Here is a 26,733-nt window from a genome sequence, read left to right as displayed (position 1 = left end):
TTGCAGTATCCCTTTGCAGCATTCAGGCCCCGGGGCTGGAAGCGAACTCCAGCGCTCGAGATCGCCGGCCACTTTGCTGGCGGGGAGGCAAAAACACGGGCAAGGCGAAGGCGTCGGGGAAGCAGGTGGGATCGGGGTGCGGGAAACGCGTTAGGTGTCGGGGTGGAGTTTTTTGTCCTACCTTGTTCGAGGCCATTTCGCTGACGGAGTGCCTGGTCTGCAAGGTTTCCAGCTGGTCCAGGCACCAGTCGAGCTCCTCCAGGGTCTCGCTGGCCAGTTTTTGGTATGCCTCCTCTGCGAAGAGATAGGGAAAGGAGTACTCAGTTCGCAAGCGTTTCACAGGGCTACCAGCGAGCTCCAGCGGGGCCATCCTGCCATACCCAGCCATGGGGGGATGCCCAGTGCCCACACATGAGTGCTGCTCCTTCATATTGCTCAGCCCCAGCAATGGAGGAGAAAGGCGGGCTTGCGGCTCCGGCGGGAACCACGAAGGAACGAGAGCGGCTCCAGCCTTTCCTTAGCCAGTCCGGGCAAAAGGCACTTTTCTCTTTTTCTTTCTTTCTTTCTCTCTCTCTCTCTCGCTCCTCTCTTCCCTGGCGGGAGAGCTCAGCAAGGCAGGCGCGCGCTGGTGGCGCAGCTCGTCTGAGCGGAACCCAGCGCGGGGAAAAGGAGAAGGAGACGCGGCGCGAGTCCTCGTAGGAGAGAGACGCGGCGCAGCCTCTCAGCTCGTGGAGCGCAGGGCGGAGGCGGGCGCACGGAGCCGCGTCTCTCTGGCTGGGGCTGCTGCTCTTTCTCCCGCGAGCCAGAGACTTTGGGCGACGCGCAGCCCGGCGCTTTCCTTCCCCGGGGCTGGAAGAGGGCGGGCAACACCTCCTCCCCACCCCTCCCTCTTCGGGAAAGCTACAAGCCCCAGTGAATCAGAGCTGTGGCGGAGGCTGCCGGGTGCGCGGCCGCCGCGTTTCCTGTTTGCTCAACTTCTCTCTTTGCACAGCGCAAGGGGGAGGGGGGAACCCAGGCTTGCGGCTGCTGCTTTTGACTCTCGGGGAAGCCCGTTTCTTTCACGAGCCCCCTCCTTCCCTCCCCCCTGCGGAGACGAGTCTTCCAGGCTCTTAAGCAACCCCCTTCCCCCTCTGTTGTTTTTATAGGTTCTGCTAGGAAGGGGGAGGAGAGAGCGCCTGGGCGCTCCTGCCTTTGAACTGCTGCCGCCGCCGGAGTTTTTGTGCGTTTGGTGCAGCGGGAAGTGTTTTGCCCCCGTTTGCAGTTTTCTGGGTTGGGGGGGGAGGCGGCAGCGTGAGGGGAGAGAGACAGAGAACTCGGCATGGGAGGGAGCGCAAGGCTTGCACTGCCTGCCCGCCCCCCTTTTGCAAGTCGGCTCCGGCGGCGCACACGTGGAGCCTCCTGCAGCTCGCTGCGCACAGGCTGCGGCCACCTGCGGGGGGCGGGGAGGCGAGGGCCGTGACGTGGCCAAGAAATCCCCCTCTCTCCCACCCCCGCCCTCAGACAGTGAGCTCATTATATAACCACAAGCGATCGCCCCGGCCAGCGCCACTGCCGCTGTCCTGGGCCTGCAGGAGGAGGAGAGACATAAACAAGATTAAAGCCACATCGTAACCTTGAGGTCCTTGGCGTGCAACGTGCGCCCAGATGGCCAAAGCAGAGGGAAGAGCTCAACTGGAGCAGCTTGGGCCCAGGGATGCAACATGTCTGCTGGAGAAGAGGGCACTGAGTCGGACCAGCGGTTCATCTGCTAGCGTTCAGCCTTGGGTCCCTACGCATGATGAAGAAGTACTGGTGCAATATGATAAAAAAAAAATCATTCTGTCTCTTGCACCTGAGAGGAGTTCCCAGGCCATTTCCAAACGCAGCCCACCCTTCAACCTGCTGCAGTGATCCAAACTGGAGGTGACCAGATAGGGGTAACTGGGCATGAAACTGATGCCTTCCAGTGCCAATTTACGCACTCACAGCCCTGACTATGTAACCGGACAAATAAGCTATCCTAGTGATGCTGACACAAAAACCCTACATGTACATTAAGCAAAAGAACGGAAAATCATTACCCTACCTTCTTCCCCTGCTCTCTCTCCCCAATTCGCCACCCCCAACCTCACTATTTCAATGACAGCAGCAGTGTCTGACACCGAATGCAACTGACACTATGAACTGAGAAAGGAGACATATGTACCCTTGTTCTCTATGAAAATCCTTCAATAAAAAAACCAAAAAACCATTGGACCCCCAGATGTGGTTGGACTACAGATGCTGGGGACTGAATGGGGGGGGGGGCTTCTGCATGCTCTGCCACGGAGCTGCCGCCCCTCCCCTTCACACAATCCTGTGTGCCCTTGGCAAAGGGGTCACGTTGCTGCTTTCTCACAGGGCCTTGGTGGGGCACTCAAGATGACCTCTTCTCCATGGACATACAGGCCGGCCGAAAGAGGCAGTCCATTCGCCCAGCCCTCAAAGAAAAGCCTGGGCACACTGCGACTCTTGTTCCGTAAGGAGAGGCAGTTATGTTCGCCTGCTGCTTCGCACAGGATACAAGTTTTGGCTTTCTCCTCCCAGGGCCTTAAACTGGACTCCACACAGGAACAGATGCATGAGACCTGCCCACCATGGGAAGGAAACTTCCAGGGTCTTTATTCCCCTGTGTACCCTCTCAGGCTCTGACAAGCATGGTAAAGAGGGTGCAAAGAGCATGGAAGGAGGGAGCATTTAAAAACTGCCTTTCTTTCGAGTAACCATGAGGTTCCAACAATGGGAGGGGCAGGTGGAGGATAAGCTGTTTCTCTGGGGGTGGGTGGGGGAGAGACATCCGTGCCCCCCCCATGGCACTGCCTATTCAAACATATGGGCAGCATATGCTCAAGGGCCTTGAGGAAGCTTCTGTCTGTGGTTTTCAAAGTCCAGGAACTTCCTGATCTATAAACTACCAAGGGAGTTTCTGTTCTATGTGGCCCTGCAAGAGACTAAGTCAGAGCTTTCCAAACTTTTCATGTTGGTGACACAATTTTTAGACATGCATCATTTTGTGACACAGTAATTCAGTTTTGCATCATTTCACGACACAGTAATTCAGTTTAACTAGCAAACCGGAGGTTAAACTAACCCCTTTTCAGCCCTGGGAGGAGCATTCATGCGACACACTAACGTGTTGCAACACACAGTTTGGAAAGCTCTGGACTAAGTGATGCATTGACTGGCCCCTATTTGCCTGCCTCTATTTCCCACCTGCCCCAGCCCTCTTCAGAGCACAGAACATTGTGTTGTTAAGTGTTCTGTGCTCCACTTCTTATCGGATACCGCTATCACTACTAATCACATATATAGCACACTTAATAGATAAAGTATTTTACCATCTCTGGATACAATCCAGCCCAAGATAAGTGCTATTAAGTCCCTTTTGGCTTCGGTGGAGGAAGAGGGCTAAGCACATCATTAAATGCCCCTCTGAAATCAATACGGCTCACTTGTGTGCGTAACTTTTGCTGGATCATGCCTATAATCTCTTCTGGCCTCAGCACAACTCGTGGAGGGAGGGATGATGCGTTCTCACATTTCACGGAGGGAACTGAGGTCACCCAAATGGATCCGTAGTGGAGGTATGATGTGTGGAACTAAGCCTTTCATATCTCTCTCACTGAGTCTACCAGACGACACTAGCTCTCTTTACAGCTTATATCCCGTATTTTCTTTAGGTAACCACCATACGTCCTGAGAATTACAGTTAATATTTGCACAGTCAGTTTCAATGCAATGTATATAAGTCAGTCTAGCCAAAGATTTAGCAGCAAAGGCATTTTCAAATACTGCAGTATGTTGACTTTAAACCAAATCCCCGACGGAAGGTGTGTGAATGACGTGTTCATCACAAAGTTTGCTTTGGGAGAAGGAGGGGCGGCGGGAATCTCTTCCAAAAGTTTACCTCAGAGACTCAATATCAACTGGGGTTTATTTGATTCTGCTTTCCCCCACCCCCAAGGTGTCACCTGGCAACTGAGGGAGAGGAAGCCTAGGCGACAGGGAAGAATCTAAGCCAGGATTTCCAAGGACCAAGTCCCAGGTCTTATTTCCAATGCAGGGGCTTAACTATTGAAAATACAGAATGAGATTAAAAAGTGACTCTGAGCATAGGTGCCAACTCCCTGGGGCCCTGGGTGCCCAAGCACCCACAAAATTTCCCATGAAGGGGCCGGGCACCCACAAATTTCAGTGCCAGGGCCATGCACGCTGCCTGGCATCTGTGGCCCTAGGCACCCACGGTCATGGGGCCAAGTTGTCACTCCTGACTTTGAGCATGTGCAGCATTTTCACTGAGTAACACAGTCTGCCTCATGACATTTGTTGAGAGACACAGGGCTCCAATATTGTGGGCACTGGAACCCAGCAGGCTTTAGCTAGAAGAGTTTGGATTTGATATCCCGCTTTATCACTACCCGAAGGAGTCTCAAAGCGGCTAACAATCTCCTTTCCCTTCCTCCCCCACAACAAACACTCTGTGAGGTGAGTGGAGCTGAGAGACTTCAGAGAAGTGTGACTAGCCCAAGGTCACCCAGCAGCTGCATGTGGAGGAGTGGAGACGCGAACCTGGTCCCCCAGATTACAAGTCTACCGCTCTTAACCACTACACCACACTAGCTACATAGCCAACGTTCATTTTTGAGATTTGGACCACTGTTGGCGGAGGAAGATACAAGCTATCGGCACTCCTATGGACATATTTTTAAATGTGCAAAGAAACTGACTGCAGATATCCCCACTGGCAGGATTCTCCACATGCATCTTGTTGGCCACTGTGAGAACTAGATGCTGGCCTAGATGATGATGACTCATTAAATCTGTATATCGCCCTCCCTCAGGGGCGTACCCAGGATCAAAACTAGGGGGGGGGCAAGGGGTGGGCCCAAGGCATGGGAGGGGAGGGGCAAGGGGAGGGGCCAAGGCACAGGAGGGGAGGTGCCACAAAGTGGGGACGTGGGTGGGGCTACAGAGCCCAGGTGAAACTGACTCCAGTCTAATAACACCAAAAGGGGGGAAATCCAGGGAAATAATAAGGAGGATCAGAGAAAGGTCAGGACAAGCAGCTATAAAAAGGGACATTCTCAATGAGCCTGCTGAGGACCAGCTGTGGTTACGCAAGAGCAAGGACAAGGCATATCCCATACTACGCACATGGGCACTCATATTATGAATGAACAGCATCCTTTGACAGCCTGGCACCTTCCACGTGTTTTGGACCACAACTGCGCTGCCAGAGGCAGATGGGAGTTGTAGTCCAAAGCACACGGAGGGGAATCAGCTTAGCAAAGCCTGCTGTACAGAAATAAATTAAAGTTTGCCTGCTTTTGCCTTATCCCATCTTTTGCCTTATCCCATTCTGGGCTGCATCAATAGGAGTATAGCATCTAGATCAAGGGAAGTAATAGTACCACTGTATTCTGCCCTGGTCAGACCTCACCTGGAGTACTGTGATTCTATGATTATATGAAAAGTATTGAGGGAATGGAGGAGGGGGGGCAAACTGCAAGTTTTAATATTGTTCCATGCCACCCCAATATCCACAACAGTGAGATTCCAGGGGCCCAGGCACTTACCCAGGGTTCATATTTCCACAGTGGAGATAGTGGTGTCTTTATGATGTATTGCTTATTTACACATATTTATAAGCTGAGCCTACAATACAGGCGCTACATAATTATACTTTGTCCATAATAATTTTCACACAACCATCTTAAGAAATCAATCTATGCCTAGGTAAGCCTGTATAGGATAGCAGCCTGAAGCACAGAAACTATCTACAGCCGCTCCTTTCACTTGAACCCCTCACAGAAATCCTGTAGAGCTGGCCTGAAAGGGACCCCCAGGGTCATCTAGTCCAACCCCCCCCCCGGTAATGCAGGAATCCTGCCCACAGCAAGACCGACCCCTTTCATACGTCCGGATTCCTGTAAGCCTAGCAAGCTGAATACACCAAGGTCCGGACTCTTCTGCCCTGCGAAATGCAACCCAATTGTCTGAATGGTGGACAATGTCAGCAAAACAAATAGGCAAGTTTGAAGACATGGCAAACAGTGGCAAAGTTCATTATGAGAAGGAGATGGAAAGTTATATCCCTCCTAAAGGAGAGAAGAAGAAGTAAAAGGACTCCAATTCCCCCAAAAGTCCACCACCTGCTTTCTTCCTGTTTTGTTCTGAGCATCGCCCAAAGATAAAAAGCGACTGTTAGGGCAAAATTCTGGGTGCGAGAATGCTCAGCCACCCAGCTCATCAGGCAAGGGCCTGTGGTCGTTGCAGAGTATAAAAGGAAGGAGTCCAGCCACGATCCGGAGCAAACAGCAAGGTTTATTACTGTGCAGCAGGTTCAATGCCAGACTGAACACCATGAACAGGGCTGCAAGAACTTTTAAAAGTTCCCACCACCATCCCATAATGTACATCGAAAGCATCATACACACATCACTTGTGACAGGGTAAAACGTCAGAAAAGGGGAAGGGGCAAGGGGCATTAGCATACAGGTAAACAGGAGGTAAACAGGATTAACATACGGTAACAATGCACGATGTCCCAGAACATTGTTAAGCAAGTACCAGTAAGTATCTGGGAGGGGATCCTTGAGTACCTGGCGGGGGGGGGGGGGGGACAATGGGTCCAGGTGTGAGTATTGCCTCTGGCTTCGGAGGGTTGGGAATGGCAGGAGATGGTACCTGAATGGATTGTGGATATGCAGAGGAGCACCACCCTGGCTACCTGACCTCTTGCTTAAAGGATTATGGCTGTTCCCTGCATCCCTGAGAGCCCTTGGCCAGAGTAGCAAAAGGGGGGTTCATTTAGAAATAAAGATACACTGTATTCATTCATAAAGAAATATGGTTACATAGAGTCTCAGGCAACAGAGAAAGGGTAGGAAAGGGAGCCTTTATTACACAGGGCTTGATCTTGAGGGGGTTCGTGTTGGTGCGATACTAGAGTGGTGTTGTAGGATCAAATGGGGTCCCCTTGAGGGCATTTGTGCCAATCTTGATTCCCAAATGAAGCCTCGTTTGGGTGCCCCCCCCCATAAAATTCCCTAACAGTGACCACCCAGGTTTTTCTATTGGTGAGACAGCAAAGAAACTAAAAACCGTAATACATAACAACATAAAAAATATCTGTTGTCAATGCCAACATACCATCGCTTCCAATGAAGCTACATGCAGACTCTTTATAGCAGGGGTGGCCAACTTCCAAGAGTTAAAAACTAGCAGTGATTGATCTACCCCCTTTTGGGGGTTCAGGTTGAGGTTGTTGAGCTTTTTTTTAGGAAGGAAAGCCATCCATGTTTTAGCGGGTTCAGGTCAAAGTTTAGCTTTATTTAGGAAGGAAAGCCCTGTTTTGGGGGCTTCAGGGCAAAGATGTAGAGCTTTTTTTAGGGGAGCCAAAGTTGCTGAGCTTCTTTGGGGGGAGCCAGTGATCTACCACAGACGTCCAGTGATCTATTAGTAGATCATGATCTACCTGTTGGACATGCCTGCTTTATAGCAATAAAGGGGTGCTGGCCCTTTAAGGCTGAAAGAGAAAACTGAGACATCCATGCCCACCCTTTCTAACACACATCTTTTAAGATCACATCACACAGTGGCTGCCCAAACAGCTTGGATGATAAAAGACACAAAGGAGGGAGGACAATTGGGAAAGATATAACACCATTGCATTCCCATGCCTTCCAAGCCTCCTTATGCAAAACCACCCAGTTAAAACGGAACTCCTTTCACACCTCATTATCGCTGGAGGTTTCATTAAACTGATAAAGATCCCTCCTCCCCAAGGACAAGAGTAAATGCTGTGGTGCCGACCATTTGCTACCTGAAACAAGGAAACAAATTGTATCTTAAATACTGGCACAGGAGCTTTGGAAGGCTCGCCCTGTCCAGCCTCCTCTCTTTGCGCGCGCGCGCGAGAGAGAGACTTCAATCCTTCAGCAGCCAGCTTCAAGTTCTCTCTCTCTCTCTCTCTTCCCCCCTCCCTCCCACCGCGATCCCTGGGAGGAACATCAGAGTGAGTGTGGTGTTTTACGTACAGTGTTTTAATCCACACCCCAGCTCTTCCAATTCTGGTTCTCCATTCCCCCCTCCTTGTTTGCTCTAGTAAGAGCAGCAGCAGAATGAGCTGAACGAGCGAAGGCTGTGGGGAGGCAGCCCGGGCGAGCTCCAGCAGGAGGGTGTTGCGCTCTCTCCCCTCCTCTCCCTCGCTGCGTCCTTTTGCTTCTAGAGAGGGGCAGCTGCCAGCTGGCTTCTAGAGTAGGGCAGCTGCCCTAACTTGCCCCATGGTGGGTACGCCCTTGCCCTCCCTCTGAAGATCTCAGGGCGGTTCACAGCATAAAAGTACAAGAAAGAAACATAAAATACCTAATAATAAAACAACAACAAAACAACCCAATAATCCTCTCCCATAAACATATTTAAAAGGTTATAGGGTATTAATTATAGGGTTGAAATGGAACATTTTCACCTGGCACCTAAAGGTGTAAAACAGATGTGCCAGACGGACTTCTTTGGGGAGACCATTCCACAAGTGGGGAGCCACTGCAGAAAAGGCCCATTCTCATGTTGCCACCCTCCAGACCTCTTGTAGAGGAGACACATGAAGAAGGGCCTCAGAGGAAGATCTCAGGGTCTGGGTCGGTTTATATGGGGAGAAGCAGTCCTTGAGGTATTGCAGTCCTGAGGCATATAAGGCTTAATAGGTCAAAACCAGCATTTTGAATTGGGGCCCAGAAACTAACTGGCAGCCAGCGCAGTCAGGCCAGGATCAGTGTAGTATGCTCAAACCGTCTTGCACAAGTGAGCAACCAAATTCTGCACCAGCTGAAGTTCCTGAACCATCTTCAGAGGCAGCCCTACATATAATGCATTGCAGTAATCTAACCTTGATGTTACCAGAGTATAGACAACAGTAGTTAGGCTACAGGTAGGTAGCAGTGTTGGTCTGGTATAGTCGAAACAAAAAAATTCCTCCCAGTAGCACCTTAGAGCCAACTAAGTTTGTCATTGGTATGAGTACTTTGTTATTGCATATGTAAATTTGCTCTGCACCACTTATTTACTAATGACATTATTTATCTATACTGTACAGTATTTATCAATTATCCAACAGAGATGTTGTCTGATCCAAGAACACTGGAAACAACAGAAAACCTCTGAATCTATAGACTTGATACCTTAACACCACATAGCCTAAATCTGGAGGATAATACCAGACATGTGACTCAACAAATACAAATGCAATTCTTTGGAATATTTCATTTTCTGAGCCACCTTGGCTACACCACCTTTTGATTCACAGCAAGCAGCTGAAGGAGGCAGAAGGGTGGAGTTCCAACTTAGCACAAATGCAATAGTTCAGTCAGTGCAAGCATTTGCTTGCAGACAGAATGATCTCCCTTCTCCTCTCCCCACTCCTGGCTCACTGTTCTGGGGGATCGATCAAACCTTCCGAGTGGATTGGGGGTAGCTGAAGTGGGTGCAGCTGGAATCCTTGTGCTGTCTTCCACTAAGGGAACGGAGTAGCTGAATTTGGCCCAAAACCTTTTGCTATAAGAAATTAAGCTTTGTTTGTTCCAGCCACATAGCCTTCAGAAACTGTCAAGGGTCGATTGCATCACAGTCCATAAATGATGCTAGCTGTGGACATGTCTCAATCGTTTTAGACCTCAAGCTTGAAATGTTTGAAAGAAGTACTGTATACCCTGTTTCCCCTATTTTAAGACGTAGACATAAAATAAGCCATAGCAGGATTTTTAAGCATTCAAGGAATATAAGCCATACCCCAAAAATAAGACATAGTGATAGGCGCAGCAGCAATGCTGGCCGCGGCAGGAGGAAGAGGAAAAAATTAATACATCCCCTGAAAATAAGCCACAGTGTTGTTGTTGTGTTGTGTTTTTTGAGGAAAAATTAATATAAGACGGTGTCTTATTTTCGGATCTCTCCTCCATCCCCACTGCCACAACGGACTGACTGGCTGCAGGAACAAAGTTGTAAAACTGAACAAAAGTTAACGCTACCTAAAAATACCCTTTCTATTTTTTTCTAGATGACATTTAATGGACTCATCAAAACATTAGGTCACTTTTGAGGAATGTACAGTGCTGGCAAGCTGCCATGGCATATTAATGCACATTTTGCTGGGTTTGTACATCATTTCAACTATACAATCCTTACATAATAACCAAGAGAATGCTTCAGTCCATAGGAACAATAAATGCTTGTGCATGTTACAAAGGGACTGCCAAATGTTGCAGAACAACTCGGAGCTGGGGTAGAAATGTACAGTATTAACAAAAATGATGCAGTGTGAGTTGCCAAGCTGAGACCGTTTTACTATGTCTCCAGTATCATTTTCATTGCAGCATTAACCACAGTCCAAGTTGCTCGCTTCTCTGGAACAGAAAGGTGTCCACCAAATATACAGGCACTGCCTTGCGCCAAAAGATAAAATAAAATGCCCTGTGATATTTAGAGCTGGGACTTTCCTGAGAGTTTATGAATTAAAAGAGCAGCGGCAGCCAACTTCACTCTTAATCATATGACAGAGCTTGTTTGTTCACCCAATTCAGTGGAACTGAGGGCTAGTTGACCATGCATGTTTATTCCCTGATGACCTAAACATCAAGTCTTGACTTGCATGTGTGTGAAGGAGATATTGGGGACCAGAGTCAAAGGCAGAATTTCTGTATCACCTCACGTCACTTCCAATGAAGTGTTCTTCAATGGAGTCAGTTTTCCCATTCCATTGCAAGTCGTTAGAGAGGCACATGAATATGTAAAGCCACTATCAATTCCAGCGAGTTCAAGGGAACCTGCTTCCAAGAAAATTGTTCGACTGAAGTGTCTGTGATTTGTTTATCCTTGGAGCGGAAACAAGCAGGAGAATGAGATGGTAAAATGGACTGCATTTTAAAATGTCCCCTGCATTAAAACACAGAAGAGAGGGGGGAGAAAGTGTCTGATCCTGATCTATCCTCGGGGTAGGGCCTATGCTGCAATATCTAGAAATAGGTAGAGCTGTTCCAATTCCTTCCCACGGTAGTCCTCATCCTACAGAATTTATTTATTTCATAAAATGTATACGCCGCTTGATTGTAAAAAAACAATCCTACCCTACTTGAAAATATACAAAAGTTAAAGAACTAAAGCAGATTTAAATTACCTCAACTTTAAAAGGTTGTTGTATGTTTAAAGCCACTTTATAATACACTCTGCTATTAAAAACAAAAGCAAAACAGAACAAACCGACCACAATGTGACAGAAAACTGAGCTTAAAAATATAGTCTCCTATGGCCAATGATGAGGGATGATGTGAGCAACATCTGGTGGGCCCTAGATTCCCTATCCTGTTCTAGCGGCAGATTTATTGAGGAAAACAAACCTATTACTTATCAAAAGGACAGGGCTTCCGTAACAGTTGTCCTTTTTCAATAATAGAGTTTCAGAAGATACGCAGTTCAGAAATACATTGGATCCATCTCATCAAGATCCCTCAAGCAATTAAAAGATTGGGTGTTTGTTTAAATGTTTCATAAAATAATACCACCTCCCTCTCTGGTATAATTCTTCAAACAGATGTCATCATTGCTCCTACCCCACAATTTAGCAATGGGCTACATTTTCTGTCTGCCTTGCAGTGGTGGTATTCGATCCTGGCTATGTCTACACTCATTGTGTGCAATGGATCTTACTTTCAGGAAAGGGTGCCCAGAATTGCAGCCTAAGGTGCTGGGCTACAAATCAAGAACTCCTTGGATCTCCTATCACCTAATGGATGGACATATTTTGAGCTTTAGGAAAACTACTCTTTCTTTTTTTTTTGCTTGCCTATAACATGCCCTTGAACTCTGATGCCTTTTGCTGGACTGGGTTGAGGATAGAGAGGGGTGTGTAGAGAGTGTGAAACTAGCCTACTAGGTATAATTAACATTTGTGGCTCCACCCACTTTGTCTCTGGCCCACCCACCACCAGCATGAGGTCCTCAGAAGGTTGTCCAGAGGGAAATGCAGCTTGACTTCACCCTTGGAGGCACACTCCATTGTCTCTTGAGACTGAGGATGCCAACAAGGTTGAAAAGAGTACCCCTGCATCCAGACAATGCCTGTGAGCTGCTCTGAACACCTGAAAGCTCTATACAAACATTAAGTATTGTTTCAAGGCAATTTATTCTTCCTTAACATGTTTTGTGATACCAAAACCAGCTCTCTTCCTGCCCATCTCTCACTTTAGGCAATAGGGCAACTTCTCATTGGGAGGCAAATATAGTTGCTGTCGAAGGGGAGGGATTTTGGAGGGAAAATGGCAGCCAGGGGATGGGCACAAGGGACCCCCCCTTATCCCCTCCAGATACCCAATCCTCTTCCACTTTGCACATGAAGAGTTAATAAAGGATTGGGGAATCCCATGTTCATTACTAAACATGGACTTGGGATAGCTCAGGGGGTAGAGCATGAAACTCTTTAATCTCAGGGTCATGGGTTTCAGCCCAAGGCTGGGGAAAAGATTCCTGCATTGCACGGGGTTGGACTAGATGATCCTCAGGGTCCCTTCCAACTCTGCAATTCTATGGTTCCATGTAGTTTTACCCTTTGGTAAGCTGAGCGAATATATTTGACAGCAGCTTGGCTGCAGGAGTCCCCAGAAGTATAGTCGTACCTTGGAAGTCAAATGGAATCCATTCCGGAAGTTCATTCAACTTCCAAAATGTTCGGAAACCAAAGCACGGCTTCTGATTGGCTGCAGGAAGAAGTTGCAGAAGCCCAGTCCGACGTTCGGCTTCCAAATAGTTCGCAAACACTCAATTCTGGGTTTGCAGCATTCGGGAGCCAAAACGTTCAAGAACTAAGTTGTTGGAAAACCAAGATACAACTGTATGTATGTACATATGTATGATCTGTAGCATAACCTGGTCATCTTTCTCTCTTTCTTTGCCTTTTGTTGCTGTTGGCAAGTGAAAGAACGGTTCTGTATAATTTTAACAAAGCGTAGAGGTAAAATCATGGTCATAATTGGGTTTCTTTGATGCTCAAATGGTCTTATTTGCTCACTCGTTTTGAACAGTAACTCTAAAGGTTTACCTAAACTAGAAATATCCTGTTTTGGAACAATGTTACCCAAGAACACAAGGAATTGCAGTTTAGGTGCAAATCCCTACCCCCAACTCACAGAGATGCAATTCACTAGAGAGAAGGAATGGCTGTTAACCCAGTTTGTTTCCATTGTAGATCCTATGATAATGGAAGTGGCAAAGAAGATCTGGAGGCCCTGCCTTTTCACAGGGGCTTAGTAGAGAAGCAGCAAAGTTTCAGCTTCCCTTCTGTAGTCCCTAAAAGCTAAAAGGAAATATCCAAGTCCAAGCTTTCCAGAGCGCGGGGCAGTTTAACTTGGAGGGGTTCAGGGATAACTGGCAGGAGAGACTGAAGTAACAGAGGAAGCAGCACACTTTTCTGAAGGGCTTGATTTTGGTTGGCTTGAAAACCCGACACAGGCAAAGGGGATGTACTCATTTTTGCTTTGAGATCTGGCTGCTTCATTGAGCTTTCTTCAAGCCCTGCTATGCTAACTGTCCAGAAACCGGTGCTCTTCAGTGGTTTTAGAGCACCACTTCCAGCATGGCTATCATCTTTGTACTGTACCAGAAACAAGGTGGGATTTTGTGTGTGTGTGTGCATATGACGACATACAAGATTCCCTTGACACATCACCTTAAGTTCTGCCCATGACTTTAACAGAGTATGTCAAAACAGCTCCCTCTTGTCCAGAAGAAAATGTAATCGCTTCAAGGGCAACAGGAGTAGCTGCCCCTCTTTTGCAAGAGTTGCCACGCTGCCAAGACCTCCTATTTTATACAGCTGAAGGCTGCATTTTTATACAGACATGGGTTGATTTAGTGAAGCATTGTGGAGACAGATCCGCGAACGGCATGCAAAAAGGGACCTTTTCTGATAAGCTGAAGATCAGCTAAGTGCTGGTGGGACCTGCAACAAAGAGTTGTGGCGTGGAGTGCTCCTGTTCTGAGTTCCAGGGTGCCAGAGCCAGTCCTATCATTAGGCGTAGTGAGGCAGATGCCTCAGACGAAGTGGAGCCACAGAACAGCAGCAAGGTGTTGGAAGACAGAGTCGTCTGCGTCACATATCCTGCCCTGCATTTCCTAAGCTCTGTGTGTCACACAGCCTGCATTTCTTTCTGCTCTTGGGTGCAGAGAGGTATGTTGTCCCACTGCCAATGTTAAAGTTCTGATAGCATATTCCGTTTATATGCATCAACAGACACTTGAACTTTTGCACTGCAGGAAAATCTTGGGAAGCAAACACATGGAGACTTTAAACTGGAAAGTAAGAACTCTTACTTTCATTATTGGATACTTGGCTAGAACAGTTTCCTAGTCTAAATGTGGTGGAGTCCAAGGGAGCCTTGCTTGCTCCTTTGTTCTTGGCAGAGAGGTCCAAAATGACCTCTCCTCAAGAGGTCCAATAGAGAGGGCTGAAGCGAAGAAACTGCAACCCGAGAATATCAGTTGGTGAAGGGTCGGCATAAAGAACAAGGGCAATTTGACAGTTTAGCAAACTGGAGGTTCCCCTCTCTATCTGTTTTAACCCCATGCAAACTTCTCAGATTGTCGATCATGAGTAGAGTTAGCAGCCCTATGTCAAATGCAGGGCTTTTAATCCAACCCAGTGGTGCTGCAGCTTAGGCCGCTACTGTAATTGCACCATACCATCTGAGGCGAGTAGCAAAACTAATGTGCTCCAGGGATGGTGAACCTGTGGCCCTCGAGATGTTGCTGGACCCCAGAGCCCATGATCCCTGGTCAATGGCCATTGGCCATGCTGGTTGGGGCTAATAGGAGTTGGACTCCAACAGCATCTAAAAGGTCACTGGTCCCCCTTACTGATTGATTCATAAGCTTGGTTTACTGAAAAGAAGAGCCTTGGGTTTCTAAAGGGAGGACTATGGGTGCTGCTCTGAATCCTGATGCTGCTGCTGCTATATAACGTGAGACATTTTTCAAAGAGGGAGAAAAACACAAGAGGAAAATGGGGAAACAAGACCCTGCTCCCTACACAAAGGATAGTTTGGAACATCACATAGTCTTTGTTTGTTGTTCTACACAGCATTGCAGCAATTATTAGGGTGAGAACAGAGGAAATAAAAGCTGCCCACCCATCAGGATGTGATGTCCCCCAAATAACCTGATTGTGGAATAGTGTGCTGGTAGAGCGAAACTTCAGCTAACAGCCTGTGACCTGCGCAGCCCTAATTTTTGTGTGTGTTAAGTCTTAGGGGCTTTTGGTCCATTTCCATTCCTGGTATTTAAGTGGCTGCATAATCGTAAAACGGAGCAAGTCCTTTCTTTGTAGCTCCCGACCGCACTTTCTACACAGCAGTGCAATCATTCTTGTGGTTATGCTGCACACCATCCACAAAGATAACCACCTGATGTGAGAGGCATGAAAGAGTGCTTTAAGGACTTTTATTACACTTTTATTAGTCAGATATTTCATCTGTGTTGATGGCCAGCATGCTTGTGAGTCAACATGTTGGCTTCGCTACATTTCCTTGTACTATTGCCTCAAGAAATTAGCCTTGAGGCTAAAAAACAGCGAGAAGCCACCACAAGTTTCAGTTATTGGTCAGCTGATAAAATGTTGAGAAAGGGCCAGATGGGAATGGTTTGTTTTACAGGACAGGTAGGCTGCCGACCCACGTCATAGAACAAAACCACGAAAGGAATCAACCTGCTCCTTCTGTGCGTCAGGAATAAAAGCTTGAGAAATCCTCTCATTCCTAGTGTCCAAACCAAATTTTGGTTCTTTCACAATAGTCGTTTAGGCAGCCTGACTACTTCTCTGAAGAAGAAGTAGAAGAGGGGGAAAGCATACTCTGGCAATATTCTTTCCCCATTTCTGAGAAAGGGATGAAGCTTTCAGGTATGCCTGTGTCAGACATGAAGTTGTGGTTCTCACATGCTGGCTACTTGAGGCAAAGTGTGTAGTAGTTTTTCACAGGCCCATGTTACTCATAAATCAAATACCCTCACACAACCTCTGAATCTGTCTGGATCAATCAAAGATTTCCACAAAATACCACACAAAGGCTTTGCTTTAGCTAAGAGTTGACTTGAGGGTTCTGCTTCTGCTACACACAACCCTTAAAGAAGACTGAGGCTATTGAAAAAATGAAAACATGAGTATGCTGCTTCACACTTGAATGTTATGAGGGTTACAGGAAACAGAATTTAAGGGGATAGAGTCACAGATGTCCGAGAGGCTACTATTAAAAATGGGGGGGGGCAGGATTTCCAGCAAGGCTTCCTTATGCCCTGCTTGATGAGTTGGCCTTGCTGAAACAAGGCTCTTCTACAAAATTATTAAAGACAGAAGACATTCATACAGGTAGCTTAATGTCCTTTTATGACACAGCCCCAGATAAGCAATTTAAAGGAAACTGAACCAACAGTTTTGTCATCAGTTCATCACATAACCCTTTCCATTAAAAAAACCCCCAAAAATCTCTGGAGAAAGGAAAATAGAGAAAGAAAGGCAGCAGTGGGCAGCTGTGTGTGATTGGTGGAGGCGGACAAAATCTATATTCTTATTTCAAGTCTCCAAGATAGCCACACACCCCTGAGTCTGAGACTTTGCCTTGCTATCATCCAGAGCTGGCCTTGCCACTTTCTCCTCTCAGAGGCAAACTTTCCTTCAGCCTAATTCTCTCCTCTACACGTCAGTCCACAGCTCACTGAGGAATATGCTTTGCATGCAGAAAGTCCCAGATTCAACCCTTTCCCTCCTGATCTGGTTCCCTCCAGATATTTTGGACTACAGCTCCCATCATTCATGATCAATGACCATGCTGGCTGGGACTGATGGGAGTTGCAGTTTAAAACATCTGGAGGGAGCCGAGGCAGATGGACCAGATGGATCAATATAATGCATCTTCCTATGTCCATAGGTTGCCTTCTTTCATCCCACATATGAAGCTGCCTGGCCCATTGGTCCATCTTGCTCAGCATCTTGGAATGTGGCATTAGAAGCACTTCCTGACCCAGCTTCCCAAGAACATTTTAAGTGTCATGGATTGAACCTGAGATCTTATGCATGCAAATTATGGGCTCAACCACAGAGCTTTGGTTTGTATAGCTTCCGGTCACTGCAGAAGGTAACCTTGGCCAGTGAGCAACCTTTTGACCATCTTAATTGCAAGGCTTTTGGACCTCCCAGCAAGCTGCTCCTGGAGGTTCATAGCACCAAGAACACAGGGCCCTGATACTGCCAGCACTTAGTCAGTATCTGTGTTGTGGGCCAACGGGTGATTGACAGCCAGAGAAGACTGCTACTGAAAATAGAAGCTGTCTAGCACTCATACATCTTAAGGGTTAAATGCCCACACTTGCTTAGCTGCAAGGAAATAAAGCAAGGTCACTGAAAGGTGATTTAAATGGACTTCTCTTTGACAGCTGTGAATATACTGCTCTGTTTGATCAATTGTTAAATATAGGATCACACCCTCTTTCCATTCCCCCCCTCCCATACAGCATAGAATTAAAACTTGGTATATGATATCCTTTTCCCTTATATACTGCAGTACTGTGAATTCATGGAAATGTTCCACGCAACCCATGCAAGGAATAAGCTGGACAATTTATTTCCTGTATAATAACTGCTTTTGCCACTGTGTAAGGTAAATACAATTGTTAGAGAGTCTATGTTTAAAAGCCCTTTTTGTGTGTGCCAGAATTAAACTACAATACTGTTATAAATTATGTGCAAGATCAGGAAACAGCACATTTTATATAGGCTAGGTAGTAAAATAAATGAGAGAGCTGTCAGATTAATTACTCTCTCTACCTTTCTTGCAATCTGCAAAGGCTTGCCCCATAAATTTGCACCAAGCACTTGGTAAAGAGCTGAACACAACTGTGTTCATTCTAGAAAAAAACACTGGTGGTGCTGTCAGGATAGGACTTTAGGGCAAAAGTCTAGGGCTCCACTCAGCAGAATGAATAGGAAGGTCCCCCAAATGCAGGAAGGCCTCCTTACATCATTTTGAAATAAGTGTTGTAATACACCTTGCCATCTAAAAAAAGGAGGGACCCATATGGGCATTGAGGGTTGTGTGCAATGCCATTCAGTGGCCATTATTAACTTACGTTTAATTTAAATGGATCTACTCTGAGTCTAACATTTACAGCGGTGCCTCGCTGGACGAATTTAATTCGTTCCACGGGTCAATTCGTATAACAAAAAATTCGTCTAGTGAATCCCATAGGAATGCATTGAATTTTTATTTTATTTTTGCCCATAGGAACGCATTAATTGAATTTCAATGCATTCCTATGGGAAAGCGCGATTCGCTAGACGAATTTTTCATAAAATGAATTTGTCTTGCAAGGCAACCTTCGCTCGAAAAAGCTCTTCGTTAGGCGAAAAATTCGTCTTACAGGGCATTTGTCTAGCGAGGCATCACTTCACTTAACTTCACTTCAGCCAGAGCATAGAGTGGAGGGTTGCATGTAGATAGCAAAATTTTGAAAGTTTGAAAGTGAGAGAAAAGGGGATTTTTATGACAGCTGATCACCTATGTACACAAACATTTGTTTAAAATGATATTGCTCAATGGAAAGGAATAGGCTAAAAAAGCTCAACACACCCCACCTGTTGGTTACAACATTTAGAGTGCTAGTCTATCCTCAATTAAACAGAAATAGTTGACAGTGTGGATGAAAATCCAGGACTTTGGAGAGATGTCAGAGGTTCAGATATACAATGAGCTAAGGATTGGTGCTGATATGCTTTGAGGAAGTGGCCCTCAAAAGCCCAGGTCACTTTGTGGAATCCACAAGAATTTGGCCAGGATTGAAACCTCCACTCAGCTATGAACCTCACTTGGACCGGCCACTCCTCTTGGCCTAAACTACCTCATCGGGTTGTTTGGGGATTATATGAGGAGGGGGAGAGTCATGTACACCACCACCAACCTGAGCTCCTTGGAGGAAAGATGGGTTTATAAATGCAGTAAAATAAAGCCAGGCATTTGCCTTCAAACAGAGCTCAAAAACACTGACAAACAGTGTGGCTTAAGAGAATCTTTTGTATGTTCAGGACAGAAACCAGTCAATATAAAAGCTACTGACATTGGAGTCACAGGGAGAATTAAAGCCAAGGATGAACATTGCAGCCATTGTAAACCTGTATTTCATGTCTATTTTTATATTTTATATTTTTATATCCAACAGAGCTAACTCAGAAGTAATTCCCACGGAGTTTGCTCCCAGGTAAGTGGGTATATGGAACTGCCATCTGAAATTGTATCTATCTTTGCAACTGTTGTTTTTGCAAATTTTATGCACATTAAAACTACAATTAGTTGACACCAGCACATTCTTTCTTTCTCTCCCCTCCCCCCCCGGGGGGAGGGGAGTAAAACTGTACAACTGGCTGCACCCCCCTACTCCCTATGAAATATTGGAAATCAATGAGTGATTATAAAGCAGGCTTTCTTAACCACTCTGACATAAATTAATGGAATTAATTTGATCCTGCCTTTATCTCAATAGACTTTGTGCACAACACACTGAACACTGTTCTGTGAACCATGATTACACTTTGTTAGGGCTTATGCCCTTTGTCTCCTGCTGGAATCACAGAGATGACTGAGGTCTGTTCCAAACTCCACTTGGTCACAGAATGAATAAAGTTATACATGTTGAGAAATGAGGGAGGTATTTTAACCCCTTGTACGAATACTGCAGCCAGCTGGTCAGTTTGTGGAAGACGACGCGGGAATGGTATGAGACAAAGGGCCAGATGCCAATGCTAGCTGGCAAAAAAATAAAATTAAAAAAAAATGGCAATGCAACTAGGACTGGTTCAAGTAGAAGTGTTTTAGGAGAGTTGTCCTTGCCTCTGCATTCCTGGAAACAATGGCTGCATTCCCATGCAAGGCTTTCTTGCTTGTTGTGGTTTATCAGGAATGAGCAGCAGGTTGGTGTCCAATCGCTTTCACTTCTCTCTTCCCCTGGTGCAAGCAGGTTAAACAAACCAGGAAGCCTTGGCTTCATGTTTATATCTGAACCATGGTTTGTTGCCCCTGAAGAAGTCAGCAAGCCAATAACTAGAAACTTGTTAGAGAGCAACAAACTAGGGTCCCTGGTGAGCTTTACTACACTTTACAGAGAAGGAGTGAAAGAACAGAACATAAGGACACCCTCTTCACTGGCAGCTCCACGTTCCTCCGTTTTCCCCATGATGTGTCCTTCAGCCCCCAACACAAACTTTGTTCCTTACTGGCATTATATACAAATTGTCACATGTTTTCAGGCATTACCATTATATAAGATAACTTTAGTACATGTAGGCCGTAATCCTATTGAATTGCTTCTGAATAAACAGGCGCGGGTGGCGCTGTGGGTTAAACCACTGAGCCTAGGGCTTGCCGATCAGAAGGTCGGCGGTTCGAATCCCCGCGACGGGGTGAGCTCCCGTTGCTCGGTCCCAGCTCCTGCCAACCTAGCAGTTCGAAAGCACGTCAAAGTGCAAATAGATAAATAGGTACTGCTACAGAAGGAAGGTAAATGGCGTTTTCATGCGCTGCTCTAGTTCGCCAGAAGCGGCTTTGTCATGCTGGCCACATGACCTGGAAGCTGTATGCCGGCTCCCTCGGCCAATAATGCAAGATGAGCGCCGCAACCCCAGAGTCGGTCACGACTGGACCTAATGGTCATGGGTCCCTTTACACATGCATAAGACTGCACTGTAAAACTGCCATCCTAAACACTTTTACTAGAGAGTAAATCCCATTGCACACACTGGACCCGGCTTCTGGAATGCACAGCAAGGCTGCAATCCAAACCTGCTTACTTAGAAGCAAGTCCGCTTGAAATCAAGAAGGCTTGCTTCCGCGTAAACATACAAAGTGTAGGAAGTGTTCCAGTTTCACCAGCCACTGAATTCAAAGTACCCAAAGGTATTTGCCGAATGTAAAGCAGCAGAGATGCATAGCAAGACCAACCGGGCATCTTTCCCAAGCAACAGACTAGTAGGCCACTGTGGTTTCATTCAGCATCCTCTGTTTTCTCATTATTTCTGGCAGCTTATTAGCAATGATTAAACTTTGGCGAAGTATCTTGTATGATATCATTTCAAACCATTCTCTATCTAGCATCCCCATGGGGCAGTAACCTTGGCTACAAACAGCCAAACATTCATTTTATCACCACTTTCCACCTCCCAGCAATATGGAAAACCCTCTGTACTGTAGGATATTATGTAATACAAGTGGGACCTGCAACAAAACACTGCCGTGTGGATGATGGCTCCTGTTCCCTGTTCCCGTCAGCCAGCCATGGCTTCCTCCATGACAGATGGAACATCTCACGCTTTCTCCCACCAATTTGCTGTCCGTCTCTCCAATAGTCAGTCAGTCTGTCCTTCCAATAGTCAGCATGTCTCTGCGTCTATTTCCTCTCTTTAGGTTTCCCCCCTAAATATTTTTTCATACATCTGTAAACCTGTAAACCCAAGCTTGCTTATACCTCTTTGTGTGCAGATCAGGAGTGTAGAATGTCAGGCCCTAAATGTCTCTATCCCAGTCTTTCCCAGTCTCTATCTGGAGCTAAGGACTCTCCAAAGGTCACCTCTGCTCCCTCCAGACTACAAACCCTGCACTGAATCCTCATATGCGCTGCCAAGGTGCAAAGATCCGCCCAGCGCCCCCAAATTAACTTTTATTATGCTTATGTCAGACACCACGCTTACGCCTTAGGGCAGAGGAGTTTGCCAAAGCGGGGGGAAAACCTCTTTTTTTGCTATGCGGTGAGCAGAAGCGACCCTCAGCCCGCCAGCCCCGAAGCCGGCCTAGAGGCAGCCTGTCCTGCTCCGTCTCGGGATCCAGGAAGGCAGGCATCTATGCACATTTCCCCTTCCCTGGCATGGCTCTCCGTCGGTGCTCAAGCCAGCTCGTTGGAGCACGGCATTGGGGGAGCAAGAGAAGGAGGGTCCTGGGCTGGGAGGGGGGCGCCTCGAGGAGCATCTCACCTTAGTGGGTCTGGGTGCCCTGGAGCATCGCCTGGAGCAGGGCCAGGAGGGGGACGAGGAGAGGGGCGCTGGCCCCACGGAGGCTGCCCACGCGCATCTATGGTAAATGAGCGCACAAAGTTGAAAGTCCTTTAGTGAAACAGTACATGTATTTTGTTTCTCTAGCTTGATCAAAATTATTTATTATTTCATAACAGGTAGATAGTTAAGAGCTTAGGCGGCTTCAGCGGTGGGCGCCTGGTGCCCCCCAGAATTTGGTGCCCTGCACCCCTTGCACCCCCGAGTAAAGACGGCCCTGACCTTCCCATATGCACAGCTCTCCTGCGCAGGCACAAAGGGTGTCACCTGGTGACAATCTTCCCCACTATGGTGAAATGTGTTAAATTCTAGAAATTATTGCTATGTTTGCATCTTTAGGGCTGCCATGTGTCCTGTTTCCCCCCAGGACATGTTCTCTTTTTCAGGGGTAAATTTTCTGTCTGGGTGGATTTTTAAAAATTTGCCAAAATGTCTCTGGTTATACTTTCTGGATGAGACATAGACATAAACTGGTGGCTGAAGACTTGCTTTTCCTCTTCCCTTCTCCTGCCTCCCTCAGCAATATAGCACAGCTTCTATAGCCTACATATAGTAGGGGTATTTAAAATGAGAGTTGTCGTGGCGTTTTCTTTTTTGCTCTTCAAAATATGGCAACCCATTTAATACATAAAAAATTAGCACACGCAAACTGGAGGTGCCACCTGACTCTGGGCAGCTACAGTGCCTTTTACAAGGAACTACTCAGTCTTGCCAGTAAAATCTGACTTCTAGATGAAATGTATTTGAGGACTGGGGTGCAAGTGTGATCTCTGAGTGTGGTTTACATACACACGAGTACCAAGGACACATGTCCAATCCTTAGTTCTGAGGCACATGCACATTCAGGATGAATACTTTGTTTACATTAGGAGCGTACTTCCTTTCACATGGCATGAATAATTGTTTATTGGAAGCATCCATTGCTTAATCCCTAAACCTTTTCATTAATTCTTGCTGTGTTGCTGGTAGTTACTCTTGCCTTCTGCTTAACAAAGCTACCAGGCCAACGTGGAGGGGACGTCAAATTTGGGAGCTTGCACCTGGGAGTGAGCAGAAGGCAAACACCCATCGAGTCTGAAGAGCTGCAAGCTCTGACTGCTGGCTTCTCTAGCATGGCGCTCGGCCTGTTTCATAAACACACACAAAGCCAACCAACAGGAAACTCAGTGTGCGACTGTGGGTGAGCAAAATGCTTTGAACTATGGGCAATGCGCACACCCAAATTACATACTGTGATGCTCACAATATTTGAGCTGTTCCACAATGCAGAAGCCAATTATTCTTGGCATGAACTCCCAGCGTGCTTTCCAGCTCGCCATCACTCACATGTGGAACTGTGCCACATCAAACGAACCAAGTCATAAATTCCATAAATCCCTTGCAGATGAAAGTAAAGTATGTGGGGGCGGTTGGGGCGGGAGAAAGGGCTTGTGGTGAACAGAACGTTTAGAATAAACAGGCCGTCATTCATCTGCTCAGAGGTGTTATCACTGCAACAGGAAAGAACGATGGTTCAACAGTCAGCCCAGGATTGGCCACTAACCATCACCAGTGAAGAAGGCTCAGGGTGGATTTTCATAAACGTGAAGAAATTACACAGCAATAGATTGCACAGAAAAAGAAAAGAGCCAAATCTTACGTCTTCACAGTTTCCTGAGCATTATTTTCTGCTGGGGGGTTCTTTTTAAGGTTTGTTGTATACCGCTAAAAACAGTGGCATCTGAAGTGGGTAGACCTCAAGTTACTGGGGTCCTGGGGGGCTCAGGACAGAAGGTTCCATTCCATCCCAAGAAGCCAAGGAAGTGGTGGCATCTTTTTGTCTGCCACACTGGCACCACAAGCTAGGTCAATGTATCACCCTCGATAAGTAGTTGCTCTCAGTGGCTCTTCAGAAAGTTCAGTCATAGGCAGGATAATTCTGCCTCATCTCCTGGTGGGGATGGGCTCTCAGAGAACATTTCATTAGTACTCCTGCCTCTTTGCTGGTACCTGGGTAGCTTCTGCACATACAACTCAGGGTGTTTCTTATGATCGATGGAGCTTCTTAAGGCTTGGCCCCGGAAAACCTTGGGGACTGGCTCCGTTCCCATGTCTCAAGGGCAGGGACTGTATTGCTACTGATCTTGTAAGTGATTCTGGGAGCTTTTAGAGAAGGCCCTATTAGAGCATTTATAGAACAATTCTATGCATGTCCAAATGGAGCTCCTACTGAGTCACTTTCCTGTCATTACATTTTAAACCCTTGATTTGTTAAACTGAACATTACCAAAGCAATGAGTATTGTACTGTATAGTCAGTAAGATCTGTCCCTTCGCAAATAATGACTGCATATGAACGTCTACTTTTGCCAAACTTTCAACCACACTGTGGCATGAAGTGAAATTATTCGAAGGGGAACAGTTAGGGCCAGAGACACCAGCTTGCGAAGGGGGATTGGGACATTGCGACGTCGTGTGAGCACCGCACCTCCCTCCCTAAGCTGGGCAGGAGCTTCCCAGGCTTTGGGAAGGAGGCACCAGGGGAACATTTAGGGGATTAGGTTGGCCCCCTAGTCCACTGACTGCATGCCACTGCTTCTTCAGCTGATACTGTGGCACACAAAGCACCAAAAAGTCTTTACCAGTAAAGGTAAAGGTAAAGGACCCCTGGACAGTTAAGTCCAGTCAAGGTGACTATGAGGTTGCGGCGCTCATCTTGCTTTCAGGCCGAGGGAGCTGGCCTTTGTCCACAGACAGCTTTCCAGGTTATGTGGCCAGCATGACTAAACTGTTTCTGGTGCAACGGAGCACCGGGACGGAAGCCAGAGTGCACGGAAACACCGTTTACCTTTCCACCTATTTATCTACTTGAACTGGTATGATTTCAAACTGCTAGGTTGGCAGAAGCTGGGACAGAGCAACAGGAGCACACCCCGTCGTGCAGATTTGAACCGCTGACCTTCCGATCAGCAAGCCCAAGAGGCTCAGTGGTTTAAACCACAGCATCACCCGCATCCCTTACCAGTAAAATGGTACTAAGAAAAGAAACACTGGGAGAAAATCGTCAAGACCAATGCATATTTCCCTATGGTTCTGCAAGCTGCAGCAAAGCTTCAATTCCACCAAATAACTCACCACGTGATTGGCAAGGGACTTCATAATATGTGGCACAAACAACTGGGAACATCTTATCTAGTTGTGATCAGTGGTGTGATTTTGGAGTGCAGAAGATCTGCTTGACAGCACCCATAACCGCGCCAGAATGCAAAAAAACTGGGCAGCTGTGTGTAAAGACATTTTACTATGCAAACGAAGGAAGCATGACTGGTCTTTCAAGGAAGGGTCCTTTGGTATCATAAAAACTAAACTCTCTTGTAGCATGGCTGCAGGCACTTATCTGGAAGTGAGCGCCAATGAATTCAGCGGTGCTTACTTCTGACTGCAAGCTCGCAAAACACATTGCGCAAAACACATTGCTCGTTAGCAAAAGGTCTTCAGCCAGCTGAAATGTAACCTAAGCTTTTAATCAGGAGTGCAAACAATCTTGCAAAGCAGTGCTAACATTTATGTTGCTAACCTGAAGCAGAAATCCATTCAGAGCAAAGGACTTGAAAACCTCATTGTGGCATCATTCAGCCAGGTATTTCCCCTCCAGTACACCACTGGCCAGGATGGTTCTAACCCAGGGGTCAGCAAACTTTTTCAGCAGTGGGCCGGTCCACTGTCCCTCAGACCTTGTGGGGGGCCGGACTATATTTTGAAAAAAAATATATGAATGAATTCCTATGCCCCACAAATAACCCAGAGATGCATTTTAAATAAAATGACACTTCTACTCATGTAAAAACACCAGGCAGGCCCCACAAATAACCCAGAGGTGCATTTTAAATAACTCATTCTATTCATGTAAAAACATGCTGATTCCCGGACCGTCCGCGGGCCAGATTTAGAAGGCGATTGGGCCGCATCTGGCCCCCGGGCCTTAGTTTGGGGACCCCTGTTCTAACCTGCCACCAGGATTAGACAAATTAATTCATGGAGGATAAAGCTAACACAATGTCTACTAGCCATGATGGCTATCCTCTGCCTCCATGGTCAGAGGCAGTAATGCTTCTGAATACTAGCTGCTGGAAACCACAGGAAGGGAGGTTGCTGTTGTGCTTGGGTCCTGCTTGCTGGTTTCCCACAGGCTTCTGGTTGGTGAGAACAGGATGCTGGACTCCATTGGGCCTCATCCAGCAGGTTCTCCTTATGTTCTTCTGAGACCCTGATTGAAGAGACTTTCAGACCAGGCAATACAAGGTCAGATGGTCAGACAGTCTGACTTTGTATAGTGTCCAATGTCTTCTAAGGAGGCTTCACTGACCCATAGAGGTCAAAGCTATGAAAAATATGCTGTACCAATATGGCACGAAGATGGAACTGGGTCGTGTCAACGGAAGAGGCTTCTGTGCATGTTTCCTCTTGAAAATCACAGGACAGGCCTTCATGGTAAAATAAAATATTTATGTATTGACATGCAACCTTTTTAAAAAAAATAATGGAAGTGCACTTTTCCCTATAAAAACGATGAGAAAATGTTTTAATTTCTCCATTGCTTAATATAAAACC

At 46.7% G+C, this 26,733-nt stretch overlaps 1 protein-coding gene across 9 annotated transcripts in view; it reads right to left on the bottom strand.

The window, feature by feature from the left end:
• The window catches only part of PDE4D (phosphodiesterase 4D), a 632,406-nt gene that overhangs the window by 60,145 nt on the left and 545,528 nt on the right, over positions 1 to 26,733 (bottom strand). For all 9 annotated transcript variants that reach the window (XM_035100833.3, XM_035100834.3, XM_035100836.3 and 6 more), the window contains one exon: positions 182 to 294. In XM_035100833.3, coding sequence (XP_034956724.1) covers positions 182 to 294 — 113 coding nt within the window. The remainder of the gene's footprint in view (positions 1 to 181; positions 295 to 26,733) is intronic.

Source organism: Zootoca vivipara, chromosome 10 (assembly GCF_965207765.1).
Source record: "Zootoca vivipara chromosome 10, rZooViv2.hap1.1, whole genome shotgun sequence".
Lineage (NCBI taxonomy): Eukaryota > Metazoa > Chordata > Lepidosauria > Squamata > Lacertidae > Zootoca > Zootoca vivipara.
This window is presented reverse-complemented; position numbering and strand designations above follow the sequence as displayed.